Source organism: Nelusetta ayraudi, unplaced genomic scaffold, assembly GCF_046127955.1.
Source record: "Nelusetta ayraudi isolate G7.1 ecotype Tasmania unplaced genomic scaffold, CSIRO-AGI_Nayr_v1 ptg000072l, whole genome shotgun sequence".
Classification (NCBI taxonomy): domain Eukaryota; kingdom Metazoa; phylum Chordata; class Actinopteri; order Tetraodontiformes; family Monacanthidae; genus Nelusetta; species Nelusetta ayraudi.
Window position 1 is genome coordinate 956,212 of NW_027466122.1, and position 16,289 is coordinate 972,500.

Sequence of the window (16,289 nt, forward strand, 5' to 3'; positions counted from 1 at the left end):
TACAGTTATATGCAGTGCGTCAACCAGCATCACATGACCAGTGCACTCTGTGTACATAATGTGTGCATTTGTGTACATTTTTTTGATAAAAATCTGCAGTCTGTCACAGGATCATTCAAATATCTTTGGAATCTGGGGAAGATTTTACCTCGAGGGGCCAAATGAGGGAAACAACAGGACAATAAGTCCTTTTGACCTTCAGTCTTCAGTATTTTGTGAGTCTCAGTCTGATAAAAATGGTTTTGAACAGTTAAGGGTTTCTTCCACAAATGGAAACTTCTTAAAATCATCTAGAAATGTGATAATCTATTCATTTATTCCACATTGACCTTTCATCTATATGTGGCTGTTTGAGATCTTAAGTCTGACACACATCCATCTTGAAAAGCTCCAAAATATTTCAGAAAAAATCTATTTATGTTTGATGGCCTCTCTCCCTTCTCAAAATGCTCTTGTGTAGCCTCCTTCCCCAGATCAACGTGTCTAATAAATCCAGCGGCTTGTTTGAAACATTCCACCTGGTGTGTCAAATGACTCCCTCCGTGAAACCCTTCCTTTTTTTTTTCTTTCTAAAATATCACATGGTTGTTTTCTCCTGAACCCACTTTGATGGAAGTGTGGTGCCAAAAGCGTGCTGCGGTTTGATGAATCCACATTCCGACTTGTTATCCACCCTTGTCTGAGGAACCATCCGGCTGCAGCAGGTCCCTCTGGCAGCCTCTCACTTCCTGGAGAAAACAGCTGTTTTGGCTGCGGAGTGTTTTTTTCCTCCTCCTCGTCCTCCTCCTCTTCCTCCTCTTCCCCCTCCTCTCCGCCCCTCCTGGGACACGCCGGCTCTCTCATCCTACCGCCGCCGCCACTCTGACGTGCTCGTCTCTCTTTGTCCCAGTTTCTCAACTCTTTTGTCCGCCACAGGACCATCTGCCTCACCACTCTGTTTATCCAAACACCCCGCTGTGGGAATACTGATCCCCGCTCTGCCTCGAGGTAACATGACAAGGTCAAGGATGCGCGGCCACCACATCAATATTCATTCGCCATGTGGCCGTTTATGAAGTGGAAAATTAGCTGTCTGTAAATCTTTGGTGTCACAGGTGTAAGTTTAATGAGACATGGTGCCTTTTGGGTCATCTGAGGGCTAATACATTCCAAAGCTACAGCCATGCACTTAAGCATCCTCTTTTTTTATTGTATTGTTTTGCAACTGATGATAATGTTTTGTCAATGTTATGATATCAGGAACAATCTTAGCAAAGCACTCCGGCAACTTGACAAACACTTGGGCTGAATTTTGTCCTAGTTAGAGTCAGAGAGCGTTGACTAATATCCCAGCCCATTTCTTTAATTTTTGCAAGTCAGCTCCAACTTTTTCAGGATATCTTTTGCCCACGCTGAGTTAATGTGTAATTAGAAAAAATGATGCCCTACAAACATAATTTATGTAAAGAATAAAACCCAAGACTGAACCTTGTGACCTTGAAAACATCAGAAACAGCATTATTTTCTATACTTATAATTACATATCAATATCTTCTACGTCTCGATGACCACACCTTTTAATCTAATTATTGATCATTTTTGTTTCTTTTGCATAGATCTGCTTGTGTAAAGCTGCAAGGGACACCACACGGATGGTTCACAGTTCACCGTTAGCGTGGGAAACTGGTGTGGCTTGCTGTTCATTCCTGCTGCCCGGGTTGGAGTCTGTTATGGATTGTTTCTAACCTCCCTGCGAGGGGCCAGAATCGGAATATTGATCGGCGTACACAAAGAAACCTGCTGTGAGGAAAATGAAAAGAAAAAAAAAAAGGGAGGAAAAATATTGATTCCCGACAGTTTGTTTATAATTAAAGAGTGGAATTTATAATTGCAGCAGAGGGACAAGACTGAATCTGAAGGAAGGTGTGCAGAAAAATCATATCAAAATCACCCTTGTTCTGTTCTTTGTCTTCCTGTCTCACATCTTAAACTGCTGACAGCCTCTTGTCGAAACACACACACACACACACACACACACACACACACACACACACACACACACACACACACACACACACACACACAATCGGTCCACAGAGATCTTGTGGATGGCACAGACAATGAAATGAAATTAAGTGGACATGGGAAAAGATTATCAAAGGTCATCCTTCTTGTTGCCGATCTCTTGCGACCTCTGCTGTTGACAAAATAAATAGCAAATCCAGCTGGGGATTTTTTTTTTTTTTTTTTTTTCTTTAATTCGCATTTTAAATGACAATTAAAGCTCCGCGGACATTATTTGACGTTGCAAATGTTTTTAAATTGCTTGGAGGGAACATTTCTTCATGAAATCAATAGTTAAACTGTATTTAAAAATAACTAATAATGATTATTTAGTAGTAGTAGTAGTAGTGGTAGTAGTAGTAGTTTTTGTTCTTGTCATTGTTGTCGTCGTTTGTGAAGGGCGCTCTCACGTTTTAACTTCGTTCAAGAGAGTGCCAGGTTTTCACAGACAACTCCGCTAAAACACACCGCAAACAGGCGTTCAATTTGTCGTGCAGAACGCATCCAACCTGGCAACACCAGTCACTACGGTCGCGCTGCCGCATGCGTCATCAACCTGCGAACGAACGAAGCATGGAGGCAAATAAAAGGAAGGCAGCAGCACTAGTTCAGATGCTGCCATGTCCACCGTCAATACATCTTCGTCAGACTGCTCAAAATAGATTCATGGAAAGGTCAGTGATGATCCAGGTGGGAAAAATATACTACTACTACTACTACTACTACTACCACCACTACTCTCATGATTTTGATTTTTTAGTAATTCTTTACCCAAAAAAAGACAACTCCATCAGCAATTTTCCCCATGTATTTTTTGAGAATAAACTAGGGATGAAAGTTGCAGCTGACTATTAGTTTGTACTGAATGGGAACCAACGAAGTGTAACACAAACAATTGGGAAGTATTCTGAGTGTTGTCCCTTCATTGCTAATATGAATCCTGATGATAATGATACATTAATGTGGATTCAAATGATAAAACTGAATAAAAATTGGCTGTGGCGGTAATTTTGAAAACCAATAGCTTGCTGCAACATAATGAAAAAATAGAGACAATACCTATGAACTATGAACAGAACAAGTTCATTTAAAAGTTTTGTGAACTGAACTTTGAACTAGTTCATGTATTAAGGGAACACTGCCAATCAGGATGGTCGATCAAAAAAGAAAAAGAAAAAGAAAGAGTGAATATGTGACAGTTATCACTTTGGTGGTATTCATTTAATTTGGGCACCTATGGGCACAAAACATAACCCTAACCCCATGCTTCCGGTTTGCTGACGTGACTCAGGACTAATTTGGTGCAGCAGAGGGTCTTGACCAAGAAACACCACAAGAGGTCAGTGTTGTTCAAGTTGGACTTCGGCGACTTTGGATGTGCACGTGTTCGGCTCCTTTTGGCTAGTATGCCAGAAGAGAAACATTCAAGAATTGACTTAATTATGGCTTGTCAGTGGAAATTTAATTTGAAGTTTAAGCTGCCCCATATTAATCTGATCATCTCTGATGTTGTTTTTTTGGGTTTTTTTCTTGCGGAAAGGAAGTAAGGAAGTAAATTCTTGGATAAACAAACCATAGACACTAAAAGTGTAAAAGAAAAAAAAAGTGACATGTGGCATGATGTCACACACCGGCTGAATAAGATTTACCGTGCTTTTACTTCTTGTTTGAACAAAGACAAATGAAAGAAACATGTGAGGCCAGTTGGATCTTGTGTTTTTCCAGAGGCTTTGCTTGCACAATTTCATTCAATGCCTGACCTTATACTGACTGAAATATGAATTCTCAGACGTCTGACATCATTGCCATGGGTACAAGAATGTGTCTCTGGGACATGCTGTACAGACTGAGCACAAGGCCAGAGAGAGAGAGAGAGAGAGAGAGAGAGAGAGAACGAGAGAGAGCTGAAAGAGCTGCACAGTTGTGTGCATGTGCAACATTCAGGCCGTGGCAGCTTAATACAGGAGTGAATGCGGAGATCAGAGCAGAAAAAGGAGGACAACTTGATTTTAAATGTGATGGTTTTCAACACGTTCAGGTTCATTAAGGCAATTTGCAAATGTTTGCATCACCGTGATACACAACCAGCAAGCCGTGTTTGCAGCTGACGGGGCTTCACTGTGTTACAGACTTCTTGGTTGCTGCTTACTGGAAGAATATGTGTGGCTGTCACACTTGTCGAACCACGCCCACCAGAGGGCACTGTGAAACTTCAGGATTAGGAGCAGAATTCACCCACGGTCTCTCACCACGTGACCTGAAGGTGAGAGAACGTGACCGCTTGTGAATGTACGTTCGTCTGGACTATCAGATGGTGTATTTTAATAAGAAAATGTGAGAAAAAAAAACAAACAGTTTTGCTTTCTTCAGTTTAGCAATGTACGTTTTACTTTGTTATGAAGCTTGTCAATGTTTCCATTCCCAAGGAATTAACATGGGAGCAGCCAACCTCACCATGGTCAAAAGCCAAGGCCAAAAATGGATGTATTGTTATTGTCATTTAATGAGAGCACTGCAGAGGCCGTGACTGGTTTGTCATGAGTTCAAATCCATAACCGCTAGCTGTCTAATGTATCTTCCTTATTATCATGTCAGATGAATGGAAGACTGAGACCCTGCTGAATCCTGGAACTGGAGACGTGCCCAAAGCACTTTACAAAGGCCTCACATTCACCCATTCATGCACACATTCATACACCAATGGGTGGCTGCTGCCATGCAAGGCGCTGCCTAGGTCCATTGGGAGCAATTTAGGGTTAAGTTACACAACGACAGACTAGGATGGAGCGGGATTTGAACCGGCAACCTTTCGGTCATTGGACAACCTGCTCTATACCTCCTGAGCCATAGTCGACCCAGATGGGCAGATGTTCACCCAGGAAGAGGATCCAGTGTGACAGCCGGCCCTGCTTTCCCTGCCGTCCTGCACTCCTCTCTTTGAAATTCCATGCATGCCTCTCACATTCCCCGCATTCATCCCCTCAGGCCTAGTATTTTGATATGAAGCCGGGAGATGGCTGTGACTGCGGAGGGACAAGACGTTGCGTTGTACACACACACACACACACACACACACACACGCACACACACATAGAAATGCACAACACCTGTTTTGTGTGTGTAGTGCGCTGCTCCTGCAACACGGTGCAGAGCACATGAGCCGTGCACGCTGCTGTTGCTGCTGCACAATTGCGTGTGTGGTGATTTCTCCACGTCCAGCCCTCCCTGGTCACCGCTCCACCTCCACCTCCACCCACCCACCCACCCCTCCGCCTGTGTGACACCACGTTCAAACGAGACATCTGACGTATTTTGCGCATTTCCTGCGCCACAGACACAGACAGCGGTGTCAACGCGCGCTGCTCGGGAAGTTGGGAGTCAGCAGCGGCAACAGCAGCAGAAGCAGCTGCCCCGACACGGAGCGATCAGCTGGAACCGCACAAACACCGCCCGGCCAGGCCCGCCCCTCCTCTCCGCCCCTGCAGCGGCTCCGGCCCCCACCCACCCCACCCCTCCAGAAACATCCACCGATGCGCCGCGGCGGCTGCCAGCGAGCATCCGGAGAGCCTCCCAGCCGCCGCGCGGTGCGATGCAACACAGGGTAGAGCTTCCTGGTCGCCCCGCTGCAGCCGGAGCCCTTCCCGGATCCCTCTGAGGAGGAGAACCAGGACAGACCGATGCGCATCTGGGGCCTCTGCGCGCGTGTTTGTCGCAAACTCTCGGCGGGCGGGAGAGACCCAGACTCGGCGTTTTTATTTTCCTTCTCCTTCTCCTCCGTCATCTGCAGCAGGAAGGATTTTACAGTGCGCGCCTGCAGGACCACCGGTTGAACGGAGCCGCTATTGACAGGAGTTAATTGGCGTTTTATTGATTTTTTTTTTTTTTTTTTGTTAGACTGGAGAGGGTTGGCCGCTTGTTCGGCTGGGTCCATCTCGACCAGGCGGCCACCATGGTGATCTTCAACGGCCAGCTGAAGATCAAGATCTGCGAGGCGCTGGAGCTCAAGCCCACCGCCTGGTCCCTGCGTCACGCCGTGGGGCCCAAGACGCAGAGCTTCCTGCTGGACACGTACATCGCGCTCAACGTGGACGACTCGCGCGTGGGCCAGACGTGCACGCGCCAGAAGACCAACAGCCCCGCGTGGAACGACGAGTTCACCACGGAGGTGCACGACGGCCGCAAGATCGAGCTGTCCGTCTTCCACGACGCGCCCATCGGCTACGACGACTTCGTGGCCAACTGCACCATCCAGTTCGAGGACATCCTCAACAACGGCAGCAAGCACTTCGAGAACTGGGTGAGCTGCAGCTGACAACAACTCAGAGGTTGTTTTTCTCTCTCCAGAGATTCAGATCACGACCAAAGTTCAATGTTATTGATTGGATTCTAGCGTCGTCGTCAACTTTTTGGGGTTCCTGGTATTCTGAGTTCTTAAAAACCACAAAACACTAAATCTGAAATAGTCATGGTCATGTTTTATGATTCATTAACTTGAAATGCCCTTAATTGCACCAGGACCAATGATACAGCGCCCCCAGCTGGCTGTACAAAGGGCTGTATAACTTGTGGTTGCCTGCCCGGCACCGTCCTGCAACAACACGTCTCACCTGTTCTTTCCTCTTCTTCCTTTTTTACATTGTCTTTTTTGGGTCTCTCGTCCGCGAGCTAGCACGCTAGCATGTTATAATAAAACATTTTCACGGGTCAGCTGTGAAAATGATTTCTTAAAGCACCACTTTGTGGTAGAACAACTACACAGGCTGCCAACGCTGCCTGATTTCTGGACCTAGTTGCTCGTAATAGGAACCAGTAATCCATGAGTGTCACTCACTGGCTGTGCGATATTTCTAAAAAAAAATCGACAAAGTACAAGATTTGCAGCATTGAATGGTGTGAAAGGCGAAATAAGCAGTAATTCTCGTGAAATCCTGTTCCGCCAGATTTACGAAACTTATGTTTGCTTTTGTTTGTTTACGTTTGTTTGCTGTCAAGAATGGCTGTGATATTTTTCTCTTTGATTACTTGGGGGGGGGGAATATTCCGTCTCCTCCTCCTTCCAAACATAATCATTTGAAGTGAACTGGTCACGTGACCCTGTATGTCACCTCGATATGGATTTGTCCAAAAAACCCACCTCATGAGAGCGTAGAACCCTTTTAGCCATATTTGAGAAGTCTTACGAAGTTTAGGTGTTTCTAGTACCAGTTTTTTATTGCAATATTTAGGTTTTGCCCAATTCTAAGGGTAATGGAAACGCAGCTATTGCCACTCAGTGACACTTGTCAGCTGCTTTTTGGCCCCCAGGTGGACTGAGACCCTCGGGATGGTTTGGCCCGCCTGCTGCATGTCTGGAGTTTTAATCTAGACGAATGATAACAGCCTTTTAAATAAGCCTTGGAGGCAACTAATGGATTGGTTGAAGCAGAATTTAAAAAAAAAAAAAAAAAAAAAAGGAAGATGAAAGAGTGCAGAGCCAAAAGGTTGTGGAATCAAAGCAAAGAATGGTGAAAACAGTCTAAACAAATCTTCTAGCAGCAATTTATTCAACCAGATAAGATACATTTTATACATTTTAATATATTAAAGTGAAAGTTGACTCGCAGTCTTGCTGTATTGGCTCCTGAGATTAGCAGCTCCGCAGAGCTCCTTGTTGAGTCATATGAAATGCAGAAAAACACAACAAAACTCTGCTGCTTCTGCCAAACTGTCGAGAGAGAAGAGAGAGAGAGAGAGAGAGAGAGAGAGAGAGAGAGACGCTGAGAGGCTCCGTCACATGCTGTCGACACTCAACCCAACATGCTGCTTCGAACACACGTTTACATGCTCTGCAAATTCTAATTATTCTGGGATCCCATAACGACAAAGAGCACAGTTACTTTAGTTTTCCAGTGGAAAAGGAAAAAAGAGCGTTGCAGGGCTGCGTGCGCTCTGTGTCCCAGAGAACACAGGAGCTTGAGGTTTTGCACTAGCACGATGATCTAAACACCAATCAGCCGCTAGTTTCAATATTTTGACTCATCGACGCTCCATCTGTTTGAACAGCAGCGATTTGAGCTCTGGCAAAAACTCTGTGCGACGTTACTTTATACACTATTTACAACACGCATGATTCCTGCAGGGCAAACACAGATGCATCACATGAGTCAATTTGCACACACACATAGAGTGTAAGACCCACATGCAAACACATGCATGCGGGCAGGCACACACGCACGCACACGCACGCGAGCAAGAAGCTGATTGTTGTGCAAGGCTGCAGAAGCAGTTGCTGGATGTTTGAGTGTAATATTGATGAGGCCATCAGGTCCATTAGTGAGGGAGAGATGGAGTGAGGGAGGGAGGGGAGGATGAAACCAGATGGAGGGGGGTAAAAGGACGGTTTCAGGCGTATTCCCATTGGACGAAATCTTCCTTCCAGGGCACATCAGGAGAATTACTGGCCAGAAACAAATGGGACTTTGTAGAAGTCGATGGATGTTTTTTAGCGAAACTATTTTGGGAATGAGCTCCGAGCAAATCATGGGCCCCTAAAAAAAAAAAAAAAAAACACTTCACTTAGTTCTTCCAACAGTAGCAGAGAAGATGCCTCTGCTGCTGCTAGCTTGTGAACAACGGCAGTGTGGACGCTGCAGACTTAAATCTGTTGTGCATTCATCCCAAGAGATCCAAAGCATCTATGGTGGGAGCCAATCAGTGAGTCCGTTGACTTGTGACAGAAAGCAGCTGCTACTGCTGCCCCTGCTGCAGACACCACAAACCCACCGACCCACTGTGAACTTGTTTTTACTGTGATTTCAGGTCAGCTCTACGGCACATCCGTCTTGAAAAGCTTCAGCCGATGTTGTTTTCTTCCAGCCAGAATGTGGCCAAAACCACTTGTGATCGACTTTTGGCCCGAAATCTGATCGGCTCGTTTGAACCGTGATCGGTTGGCGGCTCATTCGACAAGGGAATTTGTTCTCTCTTAAAAATGTTCTCTGTAGGATTTTCCTGCAGATGGATCTTGTGGTGAAGTAAATCCACCCCCGAGATTCCTTTTATACTCTGTTAGTTTTTGCTGCCCCTCGACCTGCCGGCTCTTCCCTTCATCACGTCCGTGACATGTTGATGGTGTGTTACGAGTTATGAGCAATTAGGTAATGACATCCTCTCCTGCAGGCAGAGGATACGATCGCAGGCATCCGTCAGAGGACGAGGGTGATTAACGCTGCTGTGTTCTGAAAAAAACTCCAGCTTTAGTCATGTGACACAGACGTTTAATGTGAATTCCACCTGATGTTGTTGTTGTTGTTGTTGTTATTGTTGTATTGTCGTATTGTTTTTTTTAAACTTAGTCGCTCGGCAGCTTAAACAATCTCACAAATAATAGCGGAATGTGAAAAACTATCATAGCTGCTGATGCAACAACGACCGAGGCCAGAACCAGATCGGATCGTGACGCAGCTCATCTGAATCTGAGGCCGGATTTGTTATTCTTGGGTGCTGGCCAGCGTGGCCACTGCGGCTCTTTGGTGGGTTCCCATACAGAAGAATTTCTTTGTGTGATAGAGAAAGTTGTTGTGTGACTTTCCAGAGAGCACGGAGCAAAAATAAAATATACATGACCACTGTTTGCCCCCGTCACCGGATGATATTAGAGGTCAATCCATCGTCTAAACCCGAGAAAACCAAACGTCATTCCAAGGGGAGAGACCGTAAATCCAGTTTTACATCTAGTCGTCTGTCTGCTGATGTTGTTTCCTCGCTGGCAGCCGGAGCAGCAGCAGCAGCAGCAGATGATGCTTTCTGCCAGGATCGCCGTGCGGCAGCGATGGATGTGCGGCAACGGTTAGATGTCAAGTGGGTGTCGTCTCGCTCATTAACACCGACTCTGACACTGGCGTCACCGACAATGTGCAGAAAACAAAACACAACGCAGGCCCTTTGGTGAGCAGGTGTGAAGAGACAATGTGAAAATTGTCGTGTAATGGATTATAACAGGAGAGGGAGGGGCCGGGAGGGGAAGGGGAGTGACCACTGACAATGAAAAGAGCAGAGCGGGGCGGCGAAAGAAAATGTTGAAAACCTGAAACAGATGTAAAATGATAATTTTTTTTTGCACGGCAGGAAGTGGTGAGATCTGACATCAGACTGCTAATAGCAGCTAAACTAAAGAGCAGAGATGCTGTAGATACCCAGCAGGATGTGTGTGTGTGTGTGTCTTTGTGTCGCAGTAGTTGAACATTGATGACTTCCCCGTTACGAGTCCACAGCAGCGTCACTCTTTTTCTCGTCTGCTTTATTTTTGAGATAAAGAAAGAGGAAGATGGACGAGATGGACGAGACCATCGATGGTTGAAGTTTTCTAATTGTCAATCTTTTCTAATTGTAGTTGACGTTCATCAGGTGGGGGAGGGGGGGGGAGCTGCGGCATCGACGGTCGGATCGAGCGTTTCAGTTAGAAGCTGAAGCGACTGATGGGTGCTGCCGCTAATGTAATTAACCTGGTAGCTCGGATATCGACTTTAGCTCGCCGCTGTGGGCAGTCAGGAGACGCAGATGACGTTCAGCACTTGAATGCAGCCTTCCACCTTCCTTTCAGAAAACACTCTGTGTGGGCTCTTTCCAGGATGGATACACCAAATAAATCCTAAGAATTCTGGAAACGATCGTCCGTCACACTCTGGTTTAAAATCCCCGTCTGATATCAATACAAACTACAAAATTAAACCAAAATACAAAAAAAATATTTTATTTTCATTTTACTTTACTTTCCCGTAGATATTTTTTGGCCCGACTCTAAAGACATTTGTCAATATTTTCACATGCTGGGATGAAATGCAAAGAGATCTTTGTGTATTTTTCGGTTGTAAATGTCCCAAACATGCAAGTCAAAGGTCATGGACGCCCCTCGAAATGGTTGAGCACCTCCTCAAGAATCTGGAAAATAGCAGAGGCGGTTGTGGTGCGTCCACAGTCGGCGGCCGGCTGCGTCGAGCGTGACACAGCCAGACGGCCGCGCGGTTGATTTGTGGGTTCACTGTCAACGATGGCGGTTTGGAGCTGCTGCAGGCTAGTGGCGCAGACACAAACACACACACACACGCACACACACATACACGCACACACGGAGGGGAGAAAGTCTGCACACATCAACAAAACACTCATTTCGACCTGACAAGAGCAAATGTGTGTGTGTGTGTGTGTGTGTGTGTGGCAGCCTCGGCGTTAAAACACTGAACCCTGCATGCTGCAAGTTTCTCCTGTCTTCAAATCAGAGTGTGAGAGCAGCTTGTGCTGATGGTTCTTTTCACACGACAGAAGCAGCCTTGAAATGATGCCATCGACGGAAACTAAACTGGAAACAAACTTGTAAAAATTCAGCGGTGGGAAATTCCCCTCGTGTGCCGCGGTTTAAAGCTCCCGCACGATGCAGAATGTGTCGGCGGACTGTAATCTGTCCTGGGAAGATCCCACACTCAGAACTTACCTGTGGTGGTCAAAGGCAACACTGATGCATCACAAAGACCAAGTTAGTGGCCACACCCACAGCCAGGTGTTGGCTCCGCCCTCTGGGACCTCCATTCCTTTCCGTTTATCTATTTTTTTTTTTTTTTTTTTTCAATTAAGTGAGCCAGTCAAGTGATCAGTCATTGTGGGACCGTCAGCCGCGTCGCTCCGCAGAGTTCTATGAAATTCATGCCAAATCCAATCTTGCCAAAACTCCTTTACTATATTATTATTATTATTATTATCATTATTATTATTATTATTATTATTACATATTAGCCTGTTTTTTGGGCTGCAATGATTAATTGATGATTTAAGCAAGATAGATTAAACAGAAATCCAACATAGGTAGTGAAAAGAATCAATCGTGACTAATCTAAAGAAAATTGATCGATTAGTCGATAACAACAATAATCATTCGTTGCAGCCCTTACTTTTTTTTATTATTGTAAAACAGCCATCGAGTTCTAATAACGCTGCCCCTTTAGCAGCTTCCACGCTAATCCATTTAGCTGCAGCCATTGTTGGCAGTTTTCATTTTTAACGTTCAAGTCTTCTTATATGTTTATTTTTTTCCAGACATCTTTCAGCAGCCGTTTCATCTCAGCCTATCCTCTCTGGCACCGCCCACTTCCTGTACTATAGAAGAAGCTGATTGGTTATGGAGTTTTAACTAAAAAAAACGCTGTCTGTTGGAGGTTTTTGTCCAGATGGATCAGAGTGAGCAGTCTGGCTCTTCCTGTCCACGGCCTGCTCTCTTCTCGACCCCCCGGCGGTCCCCTGCAGGCCGGAGTAGAGGGGTGTCCTCTCCGTGGGCCGGAGGAAACGGGGGCGGGGCTCCACATGTGTGTCTGTGTACGATTCTAATATTAGCAGCAGTGTTTTTAAGTCACACGGTAGGCCCTACTTCCTGTTTTCACTGTCCGAGTTTACTTCCCAGAGAGAGAGGGAGGGAGGGAGGAGGAGCAGAGGGATCGCACCCCAGGACTGTACAGTACAGTACAGTACAGTACAATACACAGTCTTTCGTTCCCTTTTTGAGCTGTTGAAATCTTTAATCTCTTTAATCAGCATTTTTATTGCTTGTAAAATAAAAACAAACCCTGAGAAAAGTCCCGCCTTTGTGCAGAAAGTCAAAAAGCCTCTTGTCTTTTGACTGAACTTTGCGGCTTATTTCCCAGAAGTCTTTGCAATGTCTTTGTGTGCGTGTGCGTGTGTGTGAAACAAAACAGGAGAGGAGGAGGTAAAAAAAAAAAAAAAAAAATCAAAAGAAGGAAAACATTGATCTTTATCTGGAGTTTCTGCTTTTCCTTTTAAAAGCGAATCCTTGTTTTCTAGTGTGTGTCTGTTCACGGCTCAGTGGGATCCCACTATGGAGCAGGAAGGGAAGTCACATGATCACATGTTCCCACCAATCAGTGGGTTCCTGTCAAGTCCCACTGAGGGGGGAAAAAAAAAATGCTGAAAATTTCATGCAGATATAAAAGAATTCTTCTTCAGTCTTTTTTCTGGGGCCACTGAGTCTTTCTGACGATGAGCTCATCCGCACTGGGGCTTATCGGTGGGATTGATCAGTGATGAAACCATCCCGGGGTCGAGGTTACGTAACCGGCGGCTTCCTAAATCACGGCTGGAAGCGAACAGGTCGGTAATGTCTGCGGAATAAATCAGCGGTGGGCTCGGCAGCAGCGGCAGAATTAAATTTAGCGAGGAGATGTCTCCATTTCCTTCCAAACAGGATGGCTGTCACTCCCCCCCAACCCCCCCCACACACACACACAGACACACACGCACACATGCACACGCGCCCACACGCACGCTGACAAATCTCAGTGATTACAAACAGAGCACGGCGCACAGAGACTCTGGCCGTCGCCGCCCGCCACTGTTTTCTCCACACAAAATTTGAAATATTCAAATCAACATTGAGTTTTTCAATGTGCGGTGAACTTGATGACATAAATTTGAATTCCTGAATTCCATAAAAGCGCCATAAATCAGCCACTTAACTCCAGAAATATGAAGCTAATTAAAAAAAGATATTGTTTTTAATGTGTTCATGTCAGAAGGAATGACTCAGAAATATTTGATAAATTATTTCACATGTCCGTCTTGGAAAGAGCTCATAGAAAACATCTGGGGAGGGGAGGTCCCTTTAAAGAAAAAGAAAAAAAAAAAAAGCCTTGAAAGATGATTGGACGGTTCATCTGTCCATTACTCTTGTACAAAATCTGAACCTTTAAATTGTTTTATTTGGCCCCGCCAACCTGACCTGTATCCAAAAGACCATAACTGAAAAATCTACAATAGAAAGATTTGCTATGAGTCGCGTTTCAGGTCACAGTTGTCCTGTCAGCTGTTCTAAAGGCCTTTATTTTTTGTTATTGCGGACGGTCCTGAGATGATTCGGTCTTGCAACCTCAGCAGCTGCCAGCGTCCTCATGTGCAGACTGGCGAGTTACAGTGAAAGCAGGCGGGCAGTCGTTTCTGGTCTGAACCTGATCGACTCCCAACGCCGTTGCCTGTAAACAGCCAGCGAGTCGTCAGCAACGACTGCGCTAGACGTGTGGGGGGAAAAAAGGTTTGTTGGAAGAGGCTGTTTTGCCGGGAACTGGGAGTCGTGAGTCGTGAGTGATCTTCACTCAGCTCATCTGAACCCTCCTGCTGTTTTCCTGTGGCTGCGTCTCTCCGCGAGGAAACTTCCAGCCACATGACTCCAACTTGACTCAGACTCATGTGAACTGTACAAGCTCCAGGACTCTGTGTGTGTGTGTGTGTGTGTGTGTGTGTGTGTGTGTGTGTGTGTGTGTGTGTGTGTGTGTGTGTGTGTGTGTGTGTGTGTGTGTGTGTGTGCGTGCGCTCCCTCTCTGTGCTTGCTTGCTGGAATGCATCTCGGTGTGATTGGGTTAAGATGAAGCTCATTACAGCTCCACTTGACAACATGTGACACGTCCTCGCGCGAGTCTGCCCGGAGACGACCCCGCCCCTCACCCCTCCCCTCCTCCACCCTCTCCACCCCTTTAACTGGGCCACCTGATGATGACCCGACGCCACGGATACCAGGGGGAAACAACAACTGAATCCACACAAACACAAACGAGTGTTGTATTCACTATCTATCTATCTGTCTAGTCTTGTTGACTGATTTTTGCACAGACGCTGGTCCTTCCCTCTTAAAATGTGACATTGTGTGTGTGTGTGTGTGTGTGTGTGTGTGTGTGTGTGTGTGTGTGTGTGTGTGTGTGTGATAAGTGAGTTTATAATTTGGTGGATTGTCGCGGTGTGAATTGAACGCTGAAGTTTGTGTTTGATGTGGTGAGAGTCCGTTAGGCTGCGGCTCAGAGATCCACTGTTGGCCAAACAGCAATCTTTGACATTTGCTAATGGGTGACTAATGGTGCAGGAACGTCCTGAGTCAGTGTGTGTACGTGTGTGTTTCATATTTTTCTTCAAATTAACATGTTGGAGCAGATCGACTGCTGAGCTGTCAAGAGAGCAGCCTGGTGTGTGTGTGTGTGTGTGTGTGTGTGCATAATGAATGCGTGCCTGTGTTTGTACATGCAGAAAGTGTGACAATGAAAAAAAAGTCGGTCCTAATGGCAACGCAGCATGTTTGTCTTTTGTACATTTAATCCAATGCAAGAGTTTGTGTGTGTGTGTGTGTGTGCGTGCGTGTGCGGTACGTGTAGGCTCCTGCACGTAGTAGAGGCAGATGGGTGTGTAGGCGGCTTCCTCTACTCTGGCTGAGGGGCGAGTGGAGTCGAGGTAAAGAGCAGCTACTGTTTTCGCTGCCGCTCCATTCACAAAGTTTCACTGCGAGCTGTGACGACGATCACATCCGTCACTGCATCAGAACCTCAACTACACACGCTGGCTGCATGTTAAAATCATTGAAGTAAGGATAAAAATGAACAAATATCTATAAAAAAAAACAAAAAAAAAAGAAAAGAAAAAAAGCTGCCTGTTTCCTACCTGCGGTCAATGACCGGCTTGGATGGCGACGGATGATAAAATTGGGCCTTAAAAAAAAAACACCTGGCCGAGACTGTTAAGAAAGCCTTGGATGGAAGGACGTGTGTTTACCCTGAGATCTACGCACCTGTCCTCTTCTCCATCACACACATCAGTTGGAGGTTAACACACACACACACACGCACACACACACACACACACACACACACACTAACCCTCCATCTCCTTCTGTGCCAAACCACAGTGCCAACGCACTAACTGCCACTTCACGCACAGATGCACTTTTTAAAGTCACATGTGACGTGTGCACCTTTGTCACATGTCACAAATGTGCACGTCAACGCTCCTCTTGCCTTCTCCGCAACCTATCCAGTGAAGCGAAGTGGGCGGGGTCATTCCGATGGCATGCGAGGTGAATCGGGACGTAAGGCGGATGAAATCTTTCCAGGCTGCAGGAAGAAGCCATGGACCTTCATGAACCCTCTTAAATGATCAGATGCAGTGTTTTCTGCCTCCTCTTCACGTCTCTGCGAGGAACGGCGTCGCCACGTCATCGCTGCTTTGACTGAGCCTGAAGTCGGCAGCGAGGGAGGGGATAAGATTATCACGGCACTACTGATGAGTGGCAGCGCAGTCTGCTGCTGCTGCTGCTGCTGCTGCTGCTGGTGAATTCAAATCAAAGTCCTGTCGACTCTCCTGCAGATATTTCCAAATAGAAATTCTCTGGAGCTCTCAGAATTGGGGCTGTGGCAGTTTTTGAAAGGATAAATAAAAAAAAATAAAAT

The 16,289-nt window shown here is 46.0% G+C and overlaps 1 protein-coding gene across 1 annotated transcript in view; it reads left to right on the forward strand.

Moving 5' to 3' along the window:
- The first annotated feature begins 5,371 nt into the window (after positions 1 to 5,371).
- The window catches only part of LOC142899458 (protein kinase C epsilon type-like), a 37,364-nt gene continuing 26,446 nt past the window's right edge, over positions 5,372 to 16,289 (forward strand). Inside the window, exon 1 of the mRNA XM_076043048.1 lies at positions 5,372 to 6,340. Within this exon, the coding sequence (XP_075899163.1) occupies positions 5,993 to 6,340 (348 nt within the window). The 5' untranslated portion in view covers positions 5,372 to 5,992. The remainder of the gene's footprint in view (positions 6,341 to 16,289) is intronic.